The sequence below is a fragment of the Nannospalax galili genome, unplaced genomic scaffold, assembly GCF_000622305.1.
Source record: "Nannospalax galili isolate Female #2095 unplaced genomic scaffold, S.galili_v1.0 scaffold185, whole genome shotgun sequence".
Lineage (NCBI taxonomy): Eukaryota > Metazoa > Chordata > Mammalia > Rodentia > Spalacidae > Nannospalax > Nannospalax galili.
This window is the reverse complement of record NW_008355474.1, coordinates 53,629-72,381: the sequence shown is the minus strand read 5'-3', so window position 1 is coordinate 72,381 and position 18,753 is coordinate 53,629. Positions and strand designations below refer to the sequence as shown.

Here is an 18,753-nt window from a genome sequence, read left to right as displayed (position 1 = left end):
GGTGTGGTGGTGCTCACCTATAATCCCAGTACTTGGGAGGTGGAGACAGGAGGAGCAGGTCCCTCTTGACTATAATAGAGAGCTTGAGGATAGCCTGGGCTACATGAGATTCTGTCTTAAAAACAAAACAAAACAAAGCCGGACATGGTGGTGCAAGACTTTAGTCCCAGCACTTGGGAGGCAGAAGCAGGTGAATCTCTGTGAGTTCAAGGCCAGCCTGATCTACATAGCTAATTCCAGGCCAACTGAGGGAACAGGGAGAACCTATCTCAAAAAGATGAAAATAACTCAAACCAAAACAAACCAAAACAAAAAAACATAACACAAAAATCACCACTTACATTCTTTTATCTTCCCCATATTTTCTGGGTAAAGAAATACCAGAAAGATGCACCCTAAATAATGATCTTAAATATGCAAGTCTAGATCTAGTCTGGGGTGCATGGCCCAGGTACATGGTGGCAAATAATTCCCCATTAGGATCAGTCTTAACTCATAGGTTCTCCAAGAACTGAAAAGTGACACCTACAAAATCACATCTGTAGTGATGGATGCTCTGCATTGTGTCCTCAATCTCCAAACAAAAAGGGCCAAGAAATTCCTTGAGAAGAGAGAACCCAAACTCAGTGAAAACATTAAAAATGCCATGCTGACTAAAGGGGGAAATGCAAATGAACTATAACACAAGTATTCAGAGATGTGTATGCACTAAAGAAACCATATGGAGTTCTACATAAAAAGAAAAATATTACAAGACCATTTGAGGATCAGACATCACTGGAGTTCTTTTCAAAGAAGTCAGATTGTTCTTTACTCATGTTTGGTTCCTATAATAAGAAGTAGCCATGCTGACTGTGGTGGTGCATGTCTTTAAGCCCAGCACTCGGGAGGCAGAGGCAGGCAGATCTCTGTGAGTTCAAGGCCATCCTGGTCTACATTGTAAGTTCCAGGCCAGCTGGGACTACAGAGACCTTGTCTCAAAAAAAAAAAAACAAAGAAGCAGCCAAATAATCTGGTAGTAGTCGTATGTATGACTACCATGTGCTAGATATGATTGAATTAGTACTGAGAAATTTGTATTTCTAAGATATTAAGAATAGTAAATGCCCTGAAGAAGCAAAACCCTTGTTAAAATTTGTTGGTGATGACTTTGATGTAACAGAAGACTACAGAAGACGGGAAAAAAAAAAATCTTCTGATTGATTTCTTCAGAGACCCCACAGTATCAAATGTCCAACTGGCTGAATTAGAGTATGTTTTTGAATGGGAAGGTTTACTTTTAAAGCTATAAGTTGCTGCTGAAGAAATCTGATGGTAGAACTCCATGAACTGAACTGGAAGAGATGGGACCTTCGTTGGATCTGGTTCTCGGGAGGACATACCCAGCATCAGATGAACTTTATAAATTATCTATGAAAATGTCCAAAACTCTCAAGCCAAAGAAAAGGAAGAATATGTCTTGGGATACTTTTGGTACAACTTTCGGAAAGATTCATATGCAGAAGCAAGACCTAAGCAAACTACAAACTAGGAGAATGAAGGGGTTGAAGAAGCAACTTGCAGAGAACATAACAGAAGACCAGGAGAAAAAGTCTAAGAGAATTAAAAACAATTAATGGAACCTAACCAACAACTACAGTTATGTTGTAGTTTGTTACTAAAGAAAGTTTTCCTATTAAAAAAAAAAATCAGGGGCTGGAGAGATGGCTCAGCGGTTAAGAACACTGACTGCTTTTACAGAGGACCCAGGTTTGATTCCCAGCACCCACATGACGGCTACGAACCATCCTTAACTACAGTTCCAGGGGACTCCAAAGCCCTCTTCTGACCTCCGCGGCATTGTACAAAATGGGTGCACTCACACACATGTAGGCAATATACTCATACACATTAAAAAAAAAAATCACTGCTAAGTTCTAGGAGGAAGAACAGCGGTTTTCTAAGTTTTCAATTTATATATACCTATCTTTTATGCTATCTTTAGCATAAAAACTTTTATGATTTATTTTTTGCATGTGTATGTGTATGCACACATGTATCAGCATACATGTGGAGGCAACTTGCAGGAGCACAGTGTGGGTTTGGGTGGTCAGGCTCTGCCAGGCATAGCGGCAAGCACCTTTACTGGTTGAGCCATCTCACCAACTCATTTGTCATTTTATACACTTCCTAAAAGCAGGCAGTTTCAGTGACATAATGGCAAATTACTCAATAAAACGCAGATGAAGAGTGATGAAAGAATCTGTTTTCTAGGTCTTAAAAAAGATAATAAGACAATAATAGAAGACACGAAGTGTGAGGGATGGTAAGATTTGGGGGGGGGGGGGGCAATCTGACCATGATCAAAATACATTGTATGAAATTCTCAAATCAGTAACAATATTAAAAACAACACCACCACCACCAAGCTGATAATCTGGTCCAATGATCAGTATGAAACCAATCTCACAAGTGGAGACTTTGTGACCTCCATTTAATGGTTTCTACATGCAAAGAAACACAACCCTTGGCTGCCACAACCACATGACATGGCTACTCATAACCAATCCATGGAAGCATTTATCTGAGACTGATGTTCACTGCCTACTATAGATGAAAGAGGCTTATATCTTTAGGAGTAAAATAAGCAAAATATGAGGCTACCAAGCCATGAGGCAGTAGTTCAAAGTCAAACCAAAGACATAATTATTTGTACCACTTCCTTCTGTGGACAGACAGCAGAGTTAATACTCAAGAGTGTAATGTGATCATTAGTCGTTTTAAATTCAAATCCACAGTATTTCCCCCTAATTTTACTCAGATAAATGTGTGTATTAAAGCAAAATTCCTAATAAGCAGAATAAGTTTTAAAGTAAGTAAAATAAATGTCACTCACAAAGCTATCTCTTAACTCTATCTGATGCCCAGTTAGTATCTATCTAGAAGACAGAGCATGGCCAAACATGGTTCCCAGAGTTCTTGGGATCAAAAAACTACTGTTAAGACCAGTGTAGCACCACCATCTAGTAATCTCAGCTATGAGGGAGGCTAAGGGAGGGTTTCAAGTTCAAGGCCAGCTGAGGGTACAAAGTGAGAGAGACACTGTCTTACAAAAAAAGAGAGGGAAAAGAGGTACTACTAAGGAAATAGCACTACCTATGGATATTTAAAGAGACAATGATTAGAGATTAGCCAAAAGACCAAGCAATAAAGAAATTTTGCTAAAAAATTAGGAGTAGATTCCAGTACTATTTGTCAAAGGGGATCTTTAATTTAAGAAGTGCAAGGTTGGAGAGATGGCTCATTGGGTAAAGGCACTTGCCTCCCAAACCTAACAAACTGAGTTCAATCCCTGGATCCCACAATGGTAAAAGGAGAGAACCAACTCCCAAGAGTTCTCGAGAACTCTGACTTCCACACGCCACTGTGGCACACCCATGCCCACACATACATACCCACAAAAATATATTTTTCAAAAATGTCTAGAGGGCTGGAGAGATAGTTTAGCATTAAGAACAGTGACTGCTCTTGCAGAGGACCCAGTTTTAATTCCTAGCACCCACATGGCAGCTAACAACCGTCCACAACTCCAGTTCCAAAAGATCCAATGTTCTCAGCTGACATCCATGGGCACTGCACATACATGGCAGCCAAAACACTCACTCATACACATTAAAAAAAAATTTTTTTTTAAATAGTTTGGCCCTCAAAAGCTAACATAATGAAAATCTATGTAATGACACAAAATTACAGTTTGTTTTCTAAAATGACTTCCTTCAAGATAAGTAAAAAGAACACTAACAGCTTTTTTTTTTTTTTTTTTTAGTCTTTTTGAGACAGGGTCTCCTTGTAGCCCCAGCTGTCCTGGAACTCACTACGTAAACCAGGCTGGCCTTGAACTCACAGAGATCCACCTGCCTCTACCTCTGCCTCTGCCTCCCAAGTGCTGGGGTTAAAGGTGTGTGCCACCATGCCCAGCACATTAATAGTTTTATGTATGTATGTATGTATATGTGTATTTATATATGTATATATTTTGTGAGTATGGGTGTTTTGGCTGTATATCTATCTGTAAGTGCATCACATGCATGCAATGCCCAAGGAGGCCAGAAAGAGGGTATTGGATCCCCTAGAACTGGAGTTACAGATGGTTGTTGGTCACCATGTGGGTGCTGGGAACTGAACCCCTCAGTCCTCCGCAGCCAATGGCTCTTAACTGCTAAACCAGTCACACCGCCCCCCGACCCCCCGCCCGCTGGCTGGTGGGTTTTTTTTTGTTTGAGACAGGGTTTCCCCGTAGCCCCTGCTAGCCTAGAACTCTCTTTGTAAAGCAGGCTGACCTCAATCTGACAGAGATCAGCCTGCCTCTGCCTCCCTAGTGCTAGGATAAAGGCATGAACCACAACTCAATCTCACAGGTATCAGCCTTCCCCTGCTTCCTAATAAAGGCAAGTACTGGGATTAAAGGCATATACCACCACTCCAAGTCCCCACTTTTTTTGAGTGAGATCTCAGATAACCTAAACAAGACTTGAATTACTGATCCTCCTGTCTCCACCTCCTGTATGCTGGGATTATAAGCATGCACCACCAAGCCTAGCTCATAAAAAGTGCATTTTAAAAGTCATAGTCACCTGGCATGGTGGTGCACACTGTTATCCCAGCTCTGGGGAGGCAGAAGCAGGTGGATCTCAGTGAGTTCAAGGCCCACCTGGTCTACAAAGTGAGTTCCAGGCCAGCTGGGGCTATAAGGAGACCCTCTCTCAAAAAGACAACAACAACAAAAAAAAGGTAAAAAGTAAAAAAAAAGGGCATAGTCATAAAACGGATTTCAGACAAGAGAGATTTCACACCATTCTATAATTTCCTTATGTATTTACTTTTTCTAACCTCACTATATTGCCCAGCCAGATTCACTTCATCTTCCTGTCATAGCCTCTCAAGGTGGCTGGGATTATACACATGTGCTACTGTGCCAGACATAGGTTTTGTTTTTTATTTACATGTAATTCTTGCACTTTTTAACAGGATACCATGTAGTATTTCAACATGTGTATAATACAATATGTACTAAGCAAATCAAGGTGATTAGCTTCTATTTGTCTCCACCATCAAGAGCAGGCATTTTGTCTTTGGTGTACTTCACTCAGCTGAGAACACCTGTTTCCTCTTAGGTATCTGTCTGGAAGCTTTTAACTTCTCTATTCAAGTTCATATTCTCACTGCAACATTTCTGTCCTGTGTTCTACCAGCCTCTCTTCCTTTTCTCCAACTGTTCCCTGCTCTGTAACTAATATGTCCTCTGTTTTTCAACTTCCTGATTTCCAGAAGAATCACCTCTATTAAATATTTAATTGGACCAGTGGTAGTTACATTTTCTGAATTTTTTATTATACACTACAAGATAAATGAACCTTGAAAATTAGGATAGATTAAAGAAGCCAAACACAGATGACCACAAACTATGATTGTGTTTACATGAGACATCCAGAGCAGGCCAATCCACAGACAGCAGATTAGTGGTTGTCAGGGGCTACAAGAAGGGGATGGGGAGTGACTGCTAATGAGTTTGGAGGATTATTTTGGGGTTGATAGAAATGTTCTACAATTAGATAGTAGTGATGGCTGCATAACCTCATGAATATACTAAATACATCTTAAAGTGTGTACCTTAAAGCCAGGCGTGGTGGCACACGCCTTTAATCCCAGCACTTAGGAAGCAGAGGCAGGCGGATCTTTTTGAGTTCAAGGTCAGCCTGGTCTACATAGTAAGTTCCAGGATAGCTGGGGCTACAAGGAAACCCTGTCTCAAAAAGACAAAAAAAAAAACAGAAAACAAAAAAACAAAAAAATATTTCTTAAGTGCCTGAAGAAATTTGTACCACCATCACAGACTTGCCTGCAGAGAATCTCTATCCTCAGATTAAGGTGCAGCCTGACTTTGAAATATCAGCTTAGTATTTTATAAATACAATTTCCACAAAAGAAGGTGCTGTTCCATTGTGTGTGGACATTAAGTGGTAGTACAACTGGTAGAAAGTAAATTTGGACAGCTAACATTCTGCCTTCCTGCTGCTCATATCCCAGATGTTTTATGCTTCATAGAACTGTTAATTCATAATACCAGGTTATTACATTTTTTAATAAAAACCATTAAAAAGCTTTATATTTTCAAGGGTGGGATTTTAGAAATTACATTATACTTTAAAATGTGGGTGCTGGGATTCAAACTGGGTCTTCTGCAAGAACAATCGGTGTTCTTAAGTATGGAGCCATCTCTCCAGCCCCATAGTTTAGAATTTTCAAAAAATTCTTCAGGGGGCACCGAAGACCTAACATGGAATATATTTAGCTCTAACATAGGAAATAAAAGTTCCCCTAAAGTAAGGTCTTACATACACACACACACACACACACACACACACACACACGCACGCCCCTGCTCTGCAGCAGACAAAACAAGACACAAGGATACTAGTTCTAATCCAATCTTTTTGGAATCTCTGATGCTACACCTGAGGCAATTTCCACTCAGAAACTTCCACTTCCTTCTGTACAGCATAGTTTCCTGGTGCAGTTTCCTATACATAGCTGATTTATTTTAGTGAGAAAGACCAGAGGTTCATACAGTAGCAAGAATGCTATGAAGCACCTGAGGGGCAAGAGCCAGCAAGCACCATCTGAGAAATGCTGTACTGGTATTCTGCTGTGATGGTTAAGAGAGGGGGCTCTGGAGTGTCCAGCCATCAGTGTGATCTCAGATAAAAGTAACACTATTTATCTGTTTCTTCATCTGTAGAATGGGAATATTAGGGTTGTTCTGAGGTTAAATGAAGCAATACTTATAAAGCACATACAATGAGTGTCTGGTATACATAAGCCCTAATGAAGGTGAGTTACTGTTAATACTATTAATACATTAAGGCAGTAATTTAATACTTCTTTACATAAATAACTTACAATTACTGTCCTCCACTGATCTGTTCTCCTGATATCTGAAATAAACAGGCTTAATAAAATTTTAAAATTAATTTGACCCCATCAAGACTAGAAATAAAACAATATGGGATAAATTAATACAATATAACTAATTTAGACAAACAAATTAAGCTGCTGTCTCAGTAAATTCCTAAGAAATTAGGTTTCATGGAGCAGGATTAATATTACTTTGTACTCCAATGGCCTAGCCCAATATGGACATCAATACTCCTTGAATGAACTGAATAAATAAATGATTTTTGTTTTTAGAGACAGGGTCTCAAGTATCCCTGGCTAGTCTCAAACTCACAACTTTGTAGTGAGGCTAGCCTTGAACTCCTGATCCTCCTGCCTCCATCTCCAAAGTACTGCGATTGCAGGTTTGTGTTACCACATTTGGCTAACAAAAAAAAAAATTTTTTTTTTTTTGGTCTTTTTTGAGAAAGGGTCTCCCTGTAGCCCCAGCTGTCCTGGAACTCACTATGTAGACCAGGCTGGCCTTGAACTCACAGAGATCCGCCTGCCTCTGCTTCCCGAGTGCTGGGACTAAAGGTGTGCGCCACCACGCCCGGCAGCAAAATTTTTATTTAATTGTGCCATCTAATGCACTATCTTATCACTAGTATCTACTCTCTTATTATACCCATTCCTCCTCTCAGGAGTAGAATACCTATAGACTTACATGCATTTTAAGATGTGTGTTTTTCAAGACAAAAAGGTGACTTAACTGGTATTGGGACCAAACTATTATGCACTCAGTTGCACAGCTTCAGATAACAAGGTCATGTTTACAATGACACAAAAAGCCATGATGTTCCCCCCTGTACTTACCCCCTGGCTCTCCCCACAACATCTTTCTTCTCTAGCCAATGTTGTCCTTGTTTATAGAGGCCTCGGTCATCAACAGCATTATTATCTCCTTTGGTCAAAAATTTGATATGCCCATTTTGCCTTAAAAGAGTAAGGGAAATTCAGGTCATCAAATCTCATGGCATTTGAAAACACAGAATTAGTCCTTATTATTGAACAAGTTCATGGCACTTAAGTAGTTAATCATACCTAGTTTTAATTCTTTAATCAGGTAAAAGAATGCTTATAGCTGTACTGTTTAGCATGTAAGTTAAAAATAAGCTAAAAGTTTAACATTAAGGAACTGAAATACTATGCAAGCATTAACACCAAAAAAGAGTATTTAATATTAGTACAAGACCATACAAATTTTACTAAGAAAAGATTACAAAATAGCATGTATAGTATAACCCCATTTTTATATTAAAATATATAAACCAATTTTCTGGAAATATAAAAGACAAAAAAACAAACCCACATTAAATTACCCCTCAGATTGGGTATGGTAGCATACACCTTTAATCCTAGCACTTGGGAGGTAGAGGCAAACAGATCTCTCTGGGTTCAAAGTCAGCCTAGTCTACAAACTGGAGTTCCAGGCCAGCCAGAGTTTGTCTCCAAAAAAACAAAAAAAGAAAAAACAAGAAAATACCAAAATCAAAACAATAACAAAAATTACCACTTAAGATATAACTGGCAAAGTAAATACTATGGAAAACCATAGGATTTAAGCAACAAATTACACTGAACAAAGAATCCTGGAGAAAGAACTTCTAGATGAAGTTAAGCATATAATGTGAGGCCAGTGCAATGGCTCAGTAGGTAAAGGCACTTGCCACCAAGTCTAACAATCTCAGTTCAGTCCCTGGAAATGACATGGTAAAAGAGAACCAAGCCAGGCATGGTGGTGATGACTTTAATCCCAGCACTCAGGAGGAGGCAGAGGCAGGCAGATCCCTGTGAGTTCGAGACCAGCCTACATAGTGAGTTCCAGGTCAGCTGGGGCTACAAAGAGACCCTGTCTCAAAAATACCAAAAAAAATAAATAAATAAAAAGAAGTGAACCAACTTTTACAAGTTGTCCTCTGACCTCCACAGGCAGGCAATGATGCCCTGCATCCTAGTAAATAAGTGTAATTGAAAAAAACTTCTCTTTTTTTTTGGTCTTTTTGAGACAGGGTCTCCCTGTAGCCCCAGGGGCCTGGAACTCACTATGTAGACCAGGCTGGCCTTGAACTCATAGAGATCCACCAGCCTCTGCCTCCCAAGTGCTGGGATTAAAGGTGTATGCCAATGCGCCTCGCTAGGGGAAAAAACAAAACAAAACATTTTTTAGTGCCTCTATAAAGCCACACCAACCAACAGTAGCAAAGTCTTACTTGGATCTAGGTTCAGACAATTTTAAAAGTTATGAAATTGTTAAGTTGAACTTATTGGAAATTTAGTGATATTAAGGAATTGTTCTTTTTATATTGTAATCATGTCAATTATAGTGGTAAATTATAAAAGCTTAATTATGCTTCATAGACATTTACTGAAATATACACATAGCATGATGTCTAAGATCTAATTCAAAATAATACGAGGAAGAATTGAGAATATAGGTGCACAGAAACAGCAAGTGTTAATCTGTTGGATGATAGATCCTCTGTGCATACCAGAGAATCTTTAAATGTAAAATATAAAGGAAAAAAGAAAGACATAAACAAGACCTAAAATAATATAGTTTAAGAGATAAATAGTGGCTACCTATGGCATTTTGGGGTATGGGGTTGAGAGCAGGTCTCACTATGTAACCCTGACTGTACTAGAACTCACAATGCCGACCAGACTGGTCTGAACCCAGAGATCCACCTGCCTCTGACTCCTGAGTGCTGGGATTCAAGGCCACCAGCCCTGGCCTACCTACGAAAAGAAGTTCTAAAAGAAAAAAAAAGCCAATTCTTCAGGTGCTTGCCTAGCTTGTACAAGGCCCTGGATATGATCTCAGCATTGCATAAACTAACAAGGCAGCATATACCTATAATCCCAGCACTTGGGACATAGAAGCAGGAGAATCACCAGACTAGGCTACATGATGCCCTGTCTCACACACACTAAGTTAATTTAAGGCTAGTAAAGAACCTTAAGACCGTAGTAATTTGAAATTTTAATTAAAAACAAAGCAAATTTTGCAGTTAATAAAGACCAGACTGGGTTCGGAGAGATGGCTCAGTGGTTAAGAACACTGGCTGTTCTTGCAGAAGACCCGGGTTCAAATCCCAGCACCCACTGGAAGCTAACAACTGTCTGTAACTCCAGTCCCAGGGGCTCTGACAGCCTCTTCTGACCTCCACAGGCATTGCACGACACAGGTGCAGACAATACACGCATACACATTAAATAAAAATTATTTAATTTAAAAAAATTAAAAAAAAAAGACCAGACTAAAATTTAATACAAATGTCTTTAACAATCACACACTATAAAAAAGAAAATTAGCTTCAGGTTTCTACTGAGTAATATCCACTCAGAAAATGACTCTTAAGATGCTAGAACTGCGAATGAAACTAAATTGGGAGGTGTTGCAAACACCAAAGACAGTTAAGTGCAAATATCACATTAAAAATGAGGTTCCAGTTAGAAAAAAATGCAAATAACCTGTAGCTGACAATTCAGTAAGTGAAAGATCTCAAAGGTCCTGAAGGGTAATGGAGGACAGGTGCGAGGAGGCACTGGCTGAAGAGGAGAATCAAGAGCATCAGGGAGGAAAAGTCAACTCAACAGGAAAAAGACATCTGCCCCTCAGAGGCAGAAAGTAAAATCAGACAGTAGAGAAACAACAGGAAATTGGAAACCTCTGGAGAAGGGAGGGAATCCAGCAGATCTGGGCTATTTATTCCCAAAGACCTGATTTGTCAGCAAAACAAATGCACCCAATATACTTAATGGTGGAATAAATATTCTTCAGTAGTGACCAGTTCTATCTAGACCTGTTAAGACCTACTCAAGTTAGGTATGGTGATGCATGCAAGAGGCTCACCAAAAATTCCCATCTTCCTGGCTCCAGGCTGGCCTGAAACTCATCATTCTCTTGGCTCCATCTGTTTGGTGCTAGGATTCAGGCATGCACCACCATCCCCAATGTGTACTTCTTCAGTGGAGAAAAACTACAAGGTGTTGACAGGTTTTTTTTTTAATTCTTTTTTTTTTGGGGGGGGCGGGTGGTTCTTTTTGAGATAGGGTCTTCCCTGCAGACCCAGCTGGCCTGGAACTCACTTTGTAGACCAGGCTGATCTTGAACTCACAGAGATCCACCTGCGTCTGCCTCCCAAGTGCTGGGATTAAAGGCATGCACCACCACACCAGCCTGATTTATTTATTCTTATTTTATGTGCATGAATGTGTTACACTTGTGGCATGCAGGACCTGCAGAGGACAGAAGATGGTGACAGATCCCCTGAAATTGGAGTTATGAATGGTTGTTAGCTGCCATATGAATGCTGGGAATCAAACCTGGGTCTTCTGCCAGAGGAGCCAGGGCTCTTAACCACTGAGCCATCTCTCCAGCACAACAGTATTAGTCGAGGACTTCCTCGTATACGAGAGCCTCAGTCACTGTTGCTGCTTTACTTCCTTTGATGTCCCCAAGACACTGCCCTTTTCTTTCATTTCTTCTCTTGGCAAGGTTTCCTTAACTACAAATACCACAGAACAGAAAAAGATACAGCATGCACAGGTTGACAGGGATCATCCACTTAAGAGCTTGTAATTTATGGGGCTGGAGAGATGGCTCAGCAGTTAAGAGAATTGATTGTTCTTGCAGAGGACCCAGGTTCAATTCCCAGCACCCATATGGTGGCTACAAACCGTCCTTAACTCCAGTCCAGGGGAATCCCAAGCCCTCTTCTGACCTCCACAGCATTACATGACACGGGTACACTCACATACATGCAGGCAATACACTCATACACATAAAATGAAAATAAATAATAAATAAAAATATTTAAAAGAGTTTGTAATTTATCTTTCTGAAATATTTATATTAAGAAAGTGAGACTCTGAGCCAGGCATGGTAGTGCACGCCTTTAGTCTCAGCAGAGGTGGGCGGATCTTTGTGAGTTCAAGGGGCTACGAGACACCTGAGTAGAATTTTTGGTTGTCTGTCACTCTGAGTTGATTGTAAAGCTTTTATATGTGTCCTTTCTGGTTCTAAAAATATAAGACTCTGTATTTAGAAAAATAACTTCAATTTTAGAAATTTTACCTTGAGCCTGGAGCAATAGCACACATGTAATCCCAGCACTGAGAAGGTGGAAGCGAGGAAGATCAGGAGTTCAAGGTCCTCCTCGGCTATAATACAGTGATTTTGAGGCCAGCCTGATTACATGAGACTGTCTTTGGAAAAAAAAGGGAAATTTTCGGGTTGGAGAAATGGGTTAGTGTTTAAGAATACTGGCTACTCTTGCAGAGGATGTGGGCTTGATTCTTAACACCCATGCGGTGGCTAACAACAGTCTTTAACTCCAGTTTCAAGAGATCCAAAGCCCTCTTCTGGCTTCCACAGGGATTGCATGCATATGGTACACCTACATACATGCAGGTGAAACACTCATAGACATAAAAATAAATTAACTAATTAAAAATAAGAAAACTTTATCTTGTGCTTCAAAAATATTTCATTATATTTATTAATTTATTTTGTGTATATGTGTACTCTGGGGCGCTTACTCCAGGGTACACATGTGGAGGTCAGAAGACAACTTTATAGAGTCAGTTCTCTCATTCCACCATGTGTGAACTGGGGATCTAAGGCTTGGTGGCAAGAGCCTTTACCCACTGAGCCAGCTCATCTGTCCCTTGAACTCTTTAAAATGCATTTTTTATTATTGTTATGTATGCATGTTGCCACAGTGCATGTTTGGAGGTCAGAGGACAGCTTCTGGGAGTTGGTTCTCTCCTTCCACCATGGGTTCTAGGGACTGAACTCAGGTCATCAGGCCTGATGTCAAGGGCCTTTTACCTGTTCCATCTCACTAGCCCTATTTATTGAACTTTGAGAAAAGTTGATAAATTTGGGCCTAAGCTAAATGGGTCTGAATCCAGTGCCTACAAAGAAAGAAGTTGACCTATTTATTCTTATTAGATTGTCTTATAGTTTTTGTTTTGTTATATTTTTTAGAAACTAAGTCTACCCTATTCCAATTATATCAGGAGATTCTATTTAGGATCAGTTTTTACATCATGATTTTTGGAAGTTATATACAAACTTAGATTAACTGATAAGGAAGTAGAAAAGAACAAGAAAAATCTTCAGAGAAATAGATGAATTAATAACTATTCAGGCTTCCAAACCAACGTTCACCAAACCTTCAGACACTCATAAAAATGGACTGGAAGAAGGGCTGAGAGGGTCTTTACTCTTTAATAATCTTTTTTTGTTTTTTTTTGTCTTTTTGAAGCAGGGTCTCCTTGTAGCCCCAGCTGTCCTGGAACTCACTATGTAGACCAGGCTGGTCTTGAACTCACAAGCTATCCACCTGCCTCTGCCTCCCAAGTGCTTGGGACTACAGGTGTGCGCCACCATGCCCGGCTAATAATTTTTTTTTATCTCATGTAGCTCAGGCTAGCTACCAATTTGGTATGTAAACCATGGAAAACCCTTAACTTCTCTTCTTTATCTCTGCCTGCTGAAGACTATGATTATAGGCATGTGTCCCCAGGCCCAGATTTTGTCAGCACTGGGGATCAAATCCAGGGCTTCATGTATGCTAAGCAAGCATACTACTGACTGAGCTACATCCCCAAGCTCTCTTAATTTTTACATATCAAAGTAAACACTTCAAACACTAAAGCAAAACTTTTTTAAAAACATGAGAGATGGGCTGAAGAGATGGCTCAGCGGTTAAGGGCACTGACTGCTCTTCCAGAGGACCCAGGTTTGATTCCCAGCACCCATATGGCGGCTACGAACCATCCTTGACTCCAGTTCCAGGGGACTCTGAAGCCCTCTTCTGACCTCCGCGGCACTGCATAACACGGGTGCACTCACATACATGCAGGCAATACACTAATACACATAAAATAAAAATTAAAAAAACAAAACAAAACATTTGGCCGGGTGTGGTGGCACATGCCTTTAATTCCAGCACTCCAGGGAGGCAGAGGCAGGTGGATCTCTGTGAGTTTGAAGCGAGCCTAGTCTCCATAGTGAATCCAGGACAGCTGGGGCTACAGGGAGACCCTGTCTCAAAGAGAACAAAAAAAAAGAACGACAACAAAAAAACATGAGAGATCAAGTTGGCACATACTTTTCATGGATCTTCAAGACTCGATGAACTATAGGAATCTCTCTTCCTTCTATCCTAAAAACAACAATTTCTCCCACTCGTATGGGATCTTCAACTCGATTTGTTAGAAAAAGAAGATCTCCTCTATGAAATGCAGGTTCCATGCTGCCACTGGAGGGAAAAGAATACAAAAAGAGAGATCAAATTTGTTTCAAAATTAGATATTTAACAAAATAATCCAAAGCATCAACAGATCTCGATGGCATGCTCAATGTTTTAACAACTATATTACCATAAATTAGCACTGTTCTCAAAATGTGGTTTTTGTAATCTATTCTTATTTATTCATTCATTCATTTTGGGGACAGGGTCTCACTGTAGCTCAGGCTGCCCTCAAACTAGAGGCAATCTTCTTGCCTCAGCGTCTTGAGAGTTGAGATTATATGTGTACACCATCACACCTGGCATGGTTTCACTAAACTAAGAAAAAGGAACTTTTCCGTTATTAGTCTTTGCTAACTAGTTCCATTTAAAGTATTACTATTCAAAGAAGCTTAAGTCTTGCAAAGGGCAATGCTACTACCTCCTTAACCTTTTAAAATTTCAAATGACAAACAGAAAATAAAAGAATGAACTTTAAAAACACTGTCCTTTTTCTCCCTTCATCTGAAAATACTAAACATATTCAAATATTCAAATGAGCACTGGTTCATCTTCTGCCATTTATAAAGATACAGATCATGATGACCTTATGATTCAATCCATTATGGAGAAAATAGTTCATCAAGTCACAAAGCAGTACAGCGGTAACACTTGTGTTATCAATTCATTTCTTTATTTTGAAAAAGAGAAGAAAATGAATAGAGGTTTTTGCCAAAGAAATTCAGAAACTAAAAGAATTTTCTTCCATAGAAAAAAGTGAGACAAACTTCTCAAGGGCATGTTTTTACCTCTTACCTGTTCTACCTCTTACCAAATTCTGATATGGCCCTGAGAAGTTTGCATTTACATTCAGGAATTCAAGCTTCAAATTTCAATTATAAGAGTGCTAGTTTAAAACAAAACACAACAAAAAAACACCTGGGTGTGGTATTCCACACCTGGAGTCTGATCTCTATGAGCTCGAAGCCAGCCTGGTCTCCATAGTGAATATAGATCAGCTGTGGCTACAGGGAGACCCTGTCTCAAAAAGACAGGGGGAGAAAAAAAAAGAGCAGGAAATTCGGAACAGGGCAAGAATAACATCACAGCACAAACATTTCTGTCTGAAGACTCTGGTCCCTCTATATAGGGGGATAATAGCAGTGATTCACAAATTCTGCTGCACATTGGAATAACTTGAGCAACATTTTAAAAACTCTTCAAACCCAGGTCCAACAGCAAAACCTAGTCATATCAAAATGTCTGGGATGGGAAGCAGGCATCACTGGATCCCCAGCAGTTCAACATAAAGCAACATTTGGCAACTATTAGGAAAGATGGATTTTGTTTGTTCATTTTTTGTTTTTGATGCGGGTCTCGCACTGTAGCACAGGGTAATCTGGACTAGGGAGCCCGTGCTGGCCTCAAACTCACAGCACCTTTCCTGCCTCAGCTACCTCATAGATATGAACTACCACACCCAGGTGTTGTATATGTTTATGTGTTTATTTATTGTTTTAAATATTTATTTTTATTTTATGTGTATGAGTGTTTTGTTTGCATGTATGTAAGCACACCTGTGCTGTGCAATGCCTGTGGAGGCCAGAAAGAGGGGAGTCAGGTCCCCTGAAACTGGAGTTAAGGATGGCTGTTAGCTGCCATGTAGGTACAGGGAACCAAACCATCTCTCTCTCCTCTATTTATTGTTTTTCTGAGATAAGCTCTCACTCTGTAGCCCTTGAACTCATAGCAATTTTCCTGCCTCAGCCTCCAGAGTGGTGGGATGACAGGCATGAGCCACCATGGCAGCCTTGTACATGATTCATCTTAAGGCTTTTATTACAGTTCCTCATAGGGCAGGGAAGTTTCATTTTCATTAAGAAGACGAAATTTGTGTTTGATGAAAACATTACAGACTATATTCTATATACAAGTGTTCAAGTTTTTACTTCAATTGTTTTGTTGTCATGATTTTTGAAATAGGCTCTTTGTAGCTAAGATTGGTTTTGAAGTCACAGCAATCCTCCTGCCTCAACCTCTCAAGTGCTGGTATTACAGGTGTGACCCACCATGCCCAACTATTTTACCTTAATTTTAAAAAAATTAGTTGACACCTTTGCTTTAAATAAAAATCTTGCTTGAAAGAAAATCTTACTTGAAGAAAGATGACTCAGAAATTATGGAGTATAGAGAAGACACTCCAGTATTTGTTGGATTAGCAAGCAAATTGGAAATGATGAGAAAGCAGACAAGAAGACCAGCTGTTCAGGTTATTATTATAACCATTAAAAGTGCTATTTAAGTTTTTTTTGTAGAGCTAAATAAGGCTGTAGAGCTCAGTAGCAGAGAGCTTGCCTAGAACAAACAAGGCCCTGAGATGGATCTTTAAAAAAAAAAAGAGAGTAAACAGGGATACATAGGCAAATGACAAAAAAATAAAAGGATGTGTACATAGAATTATCTCAATTATATAAAAATATACTTGAAGGGGGCTGGAGAGACGGCTCAGCAGTTAAGAACACTGACTGCTCTTGCAGAGGACCCCGGGTTTGATTCCCAACACGCATATGGTGGCTACAAACCATCCTTAACTCTGGTCCCAGGGGAATCCAAAGCTCCCTTCTGACTTCCTCAGCATTGCATAACGTGGATGCACTCACATACATGCAAGCAATACACTCATACACATAAAAAATGAAAATAATAAATAAAATGTTAAAAACATTTAAGAACACTGACTGCTCTTGCAGAGGACCCAGGTTCGATTCCCAGCACCCACATGTGGCTATGAACCATCCTTAATTCCAGTTTCAGGGAATCTGACACCCTCTTCTGACCTCCAAGGCAATGTACTCACATACATGCAGGCAATACACTCATACATATAAAATAAAAATAATAGGGGCTGTAGAGATGGCTCAGCGGTTAAGAACACTGACTATTCTTGCAGAAGACCTGGGTTCTAATCCCAGCACCCACATGGCAGCTAACAACTGTCTGTAACTCCAGTTCCAGGGGATCCAACAGTCTCTGCTGCCCTCCATGGGCATTGCATAACACGGGTGCACTTACCTACATGCAGGCAATACACACATACACATAAAATAAAAAATATTTTTTTTTTATATACTTGAAAAAAAGTAACTAAAATATTGGTAGTGATTATGTCTCAGAATTACAAGTGATAGTTTCATCTAAATTTTTTTTGTATGCTTTCAACATTTAACATTATTAACTTTTTTCTTATTAGAAAAGCATTTCTTTAAAGGTCACTACAACAGCCCAGGCAGGAAATGACAAGGGCTTGAAATAGAACAGCAGAGAGAGCAACTATAAAAAGGTAGAACAAGAGGGAAAACAACTTTGGTGGCCAATTAGCCAGAGGAGAGTCAAAAACGACTCCTAGGTTTTAAACACTGGCCCCAGAGCAGATAGCAGCAACAGTTAGAGAAACAGCAGAGAAGGGTTTGAAAAATAGAGATGAATTTCATTTTTATTATATATGTACAGAATCAAGTGCCTGGTCAACAACTAGGTAAAGGTGTCCAGTGTAGGATGAAAATGAGAGTTTAGATTTCAAGGAGAGCTGGGTGAGAAACAACAGTTTAGGAATTCATATATGATGGCAATTTAAAACACAAGAAAGTGGCAGGTTTAATATCAGCACCTGGAAAACAAGGGCAGCAGGGCGGTCAGTTCCTGAGCTGTGTACCAAGACTCTGCTCCACAAACTAAACCAAACAAGCAAACAAAATATATAAAAGTATATAGTGGGAGCTTGAGAGATGGCTCAGTGGTTAAGAGCACTGGCTGCTCTTGCTGAGGACCCAGGTTCAAATCCCAGTACCCACATGGCAGCAAACAGCTGTCCAAAACTCCAGTTCCAGTGTGTCTCTCTCTTCTGACCTCCACGGCATTGCACGACACGGGTGCACTCACACACATGCAGGCAATACACTCATACATATAAAATAAAAATAATAAAATATTTCTAAAAGTATATAGGAGAATTGCCAGGCGTGGTGGCGCAGGCCTATAGTCCCAGCACTTGGGAGGCAGAGGCAGGTGGATCTCTGTGAGTTCAAGGCCAGCCTGGTCTACATATGAGTTCCAGGACAGCTGGGGCTACAGGGAGACCCTGCTTCAAAAAGACCAAAAAATAAATAAATAGATAAATAAATAAAAAGTATATAGCAGAGAGCAGAAGAGTTACAGAGTCAGACATACATTACACACGTGTGAAAATGTTCATATGTACCATATACAATGGTTCATAGTACCATGTACAATGAATACATAAAATGAAAATCTTGAAGCCGGGTGTGGTGGCACACGCCTTTACTCCCAGCACTCAGGAGGCAGAGGCAGGTGGATCTCTGTGAGTTCAAGGCCAGCCTGGTCTACATGGTTGAGTTCCAGGACAGCTGGGGCTACAGGGAGACCTGTCTCAAAAATACCAAAAAAAAAAGAGAAAATCTTTTGAAAGGAAAAAAGAAAATTGTCTAACACAAAAGAAAACGTAAGATTGTTTAAAATT

The 18,753-nt window shown here is 39.9% G+C and overlaps 1 protein-coding gene and 1 pseudogene across 2 annotated transcripts in view; one reads left to right on the top strand and one right to left on the bottom strand.

Annotated features, from left to right (window-relative positions):
* Sec11a (SEC11 homolog A, signal peptidase complex subunit) overlaps positions 1 to 18,753 on the bottom strand; it is a 42,578-nt gene that overhangs the window by 3,733 nt on the left and 20,092 nt on the right. Inside the window, exons 3-5 of one of the 2 annotated variants that reach the window (XM_029555962.1) lie at positions 14,097 to 14,246; positions 7,789 to 7,908; positions 6,940 to 6,974 (exon numbers count right to left, since the gene is read on the bottom strand). In XM_029555962.1, the coding sequence (XP_029411822.1) occupies positions 6,940 to 6,974; positions 7,789 to 7,908; positions 14,097 to 14,246 (305 nt within the window). The remainder of the gene's footprint in view (positions 1 to 6,939; positions 6,975 to 7,788; positions 7,909 to 14,096; positions 14,247 to 18,753) is intronic. The other variant, XM_017803105.2, reaches the window with a different exon arrangement.
* On the top strand, positions 265 to 1,711 carry LOC103749927 (annotated as a pseudogene).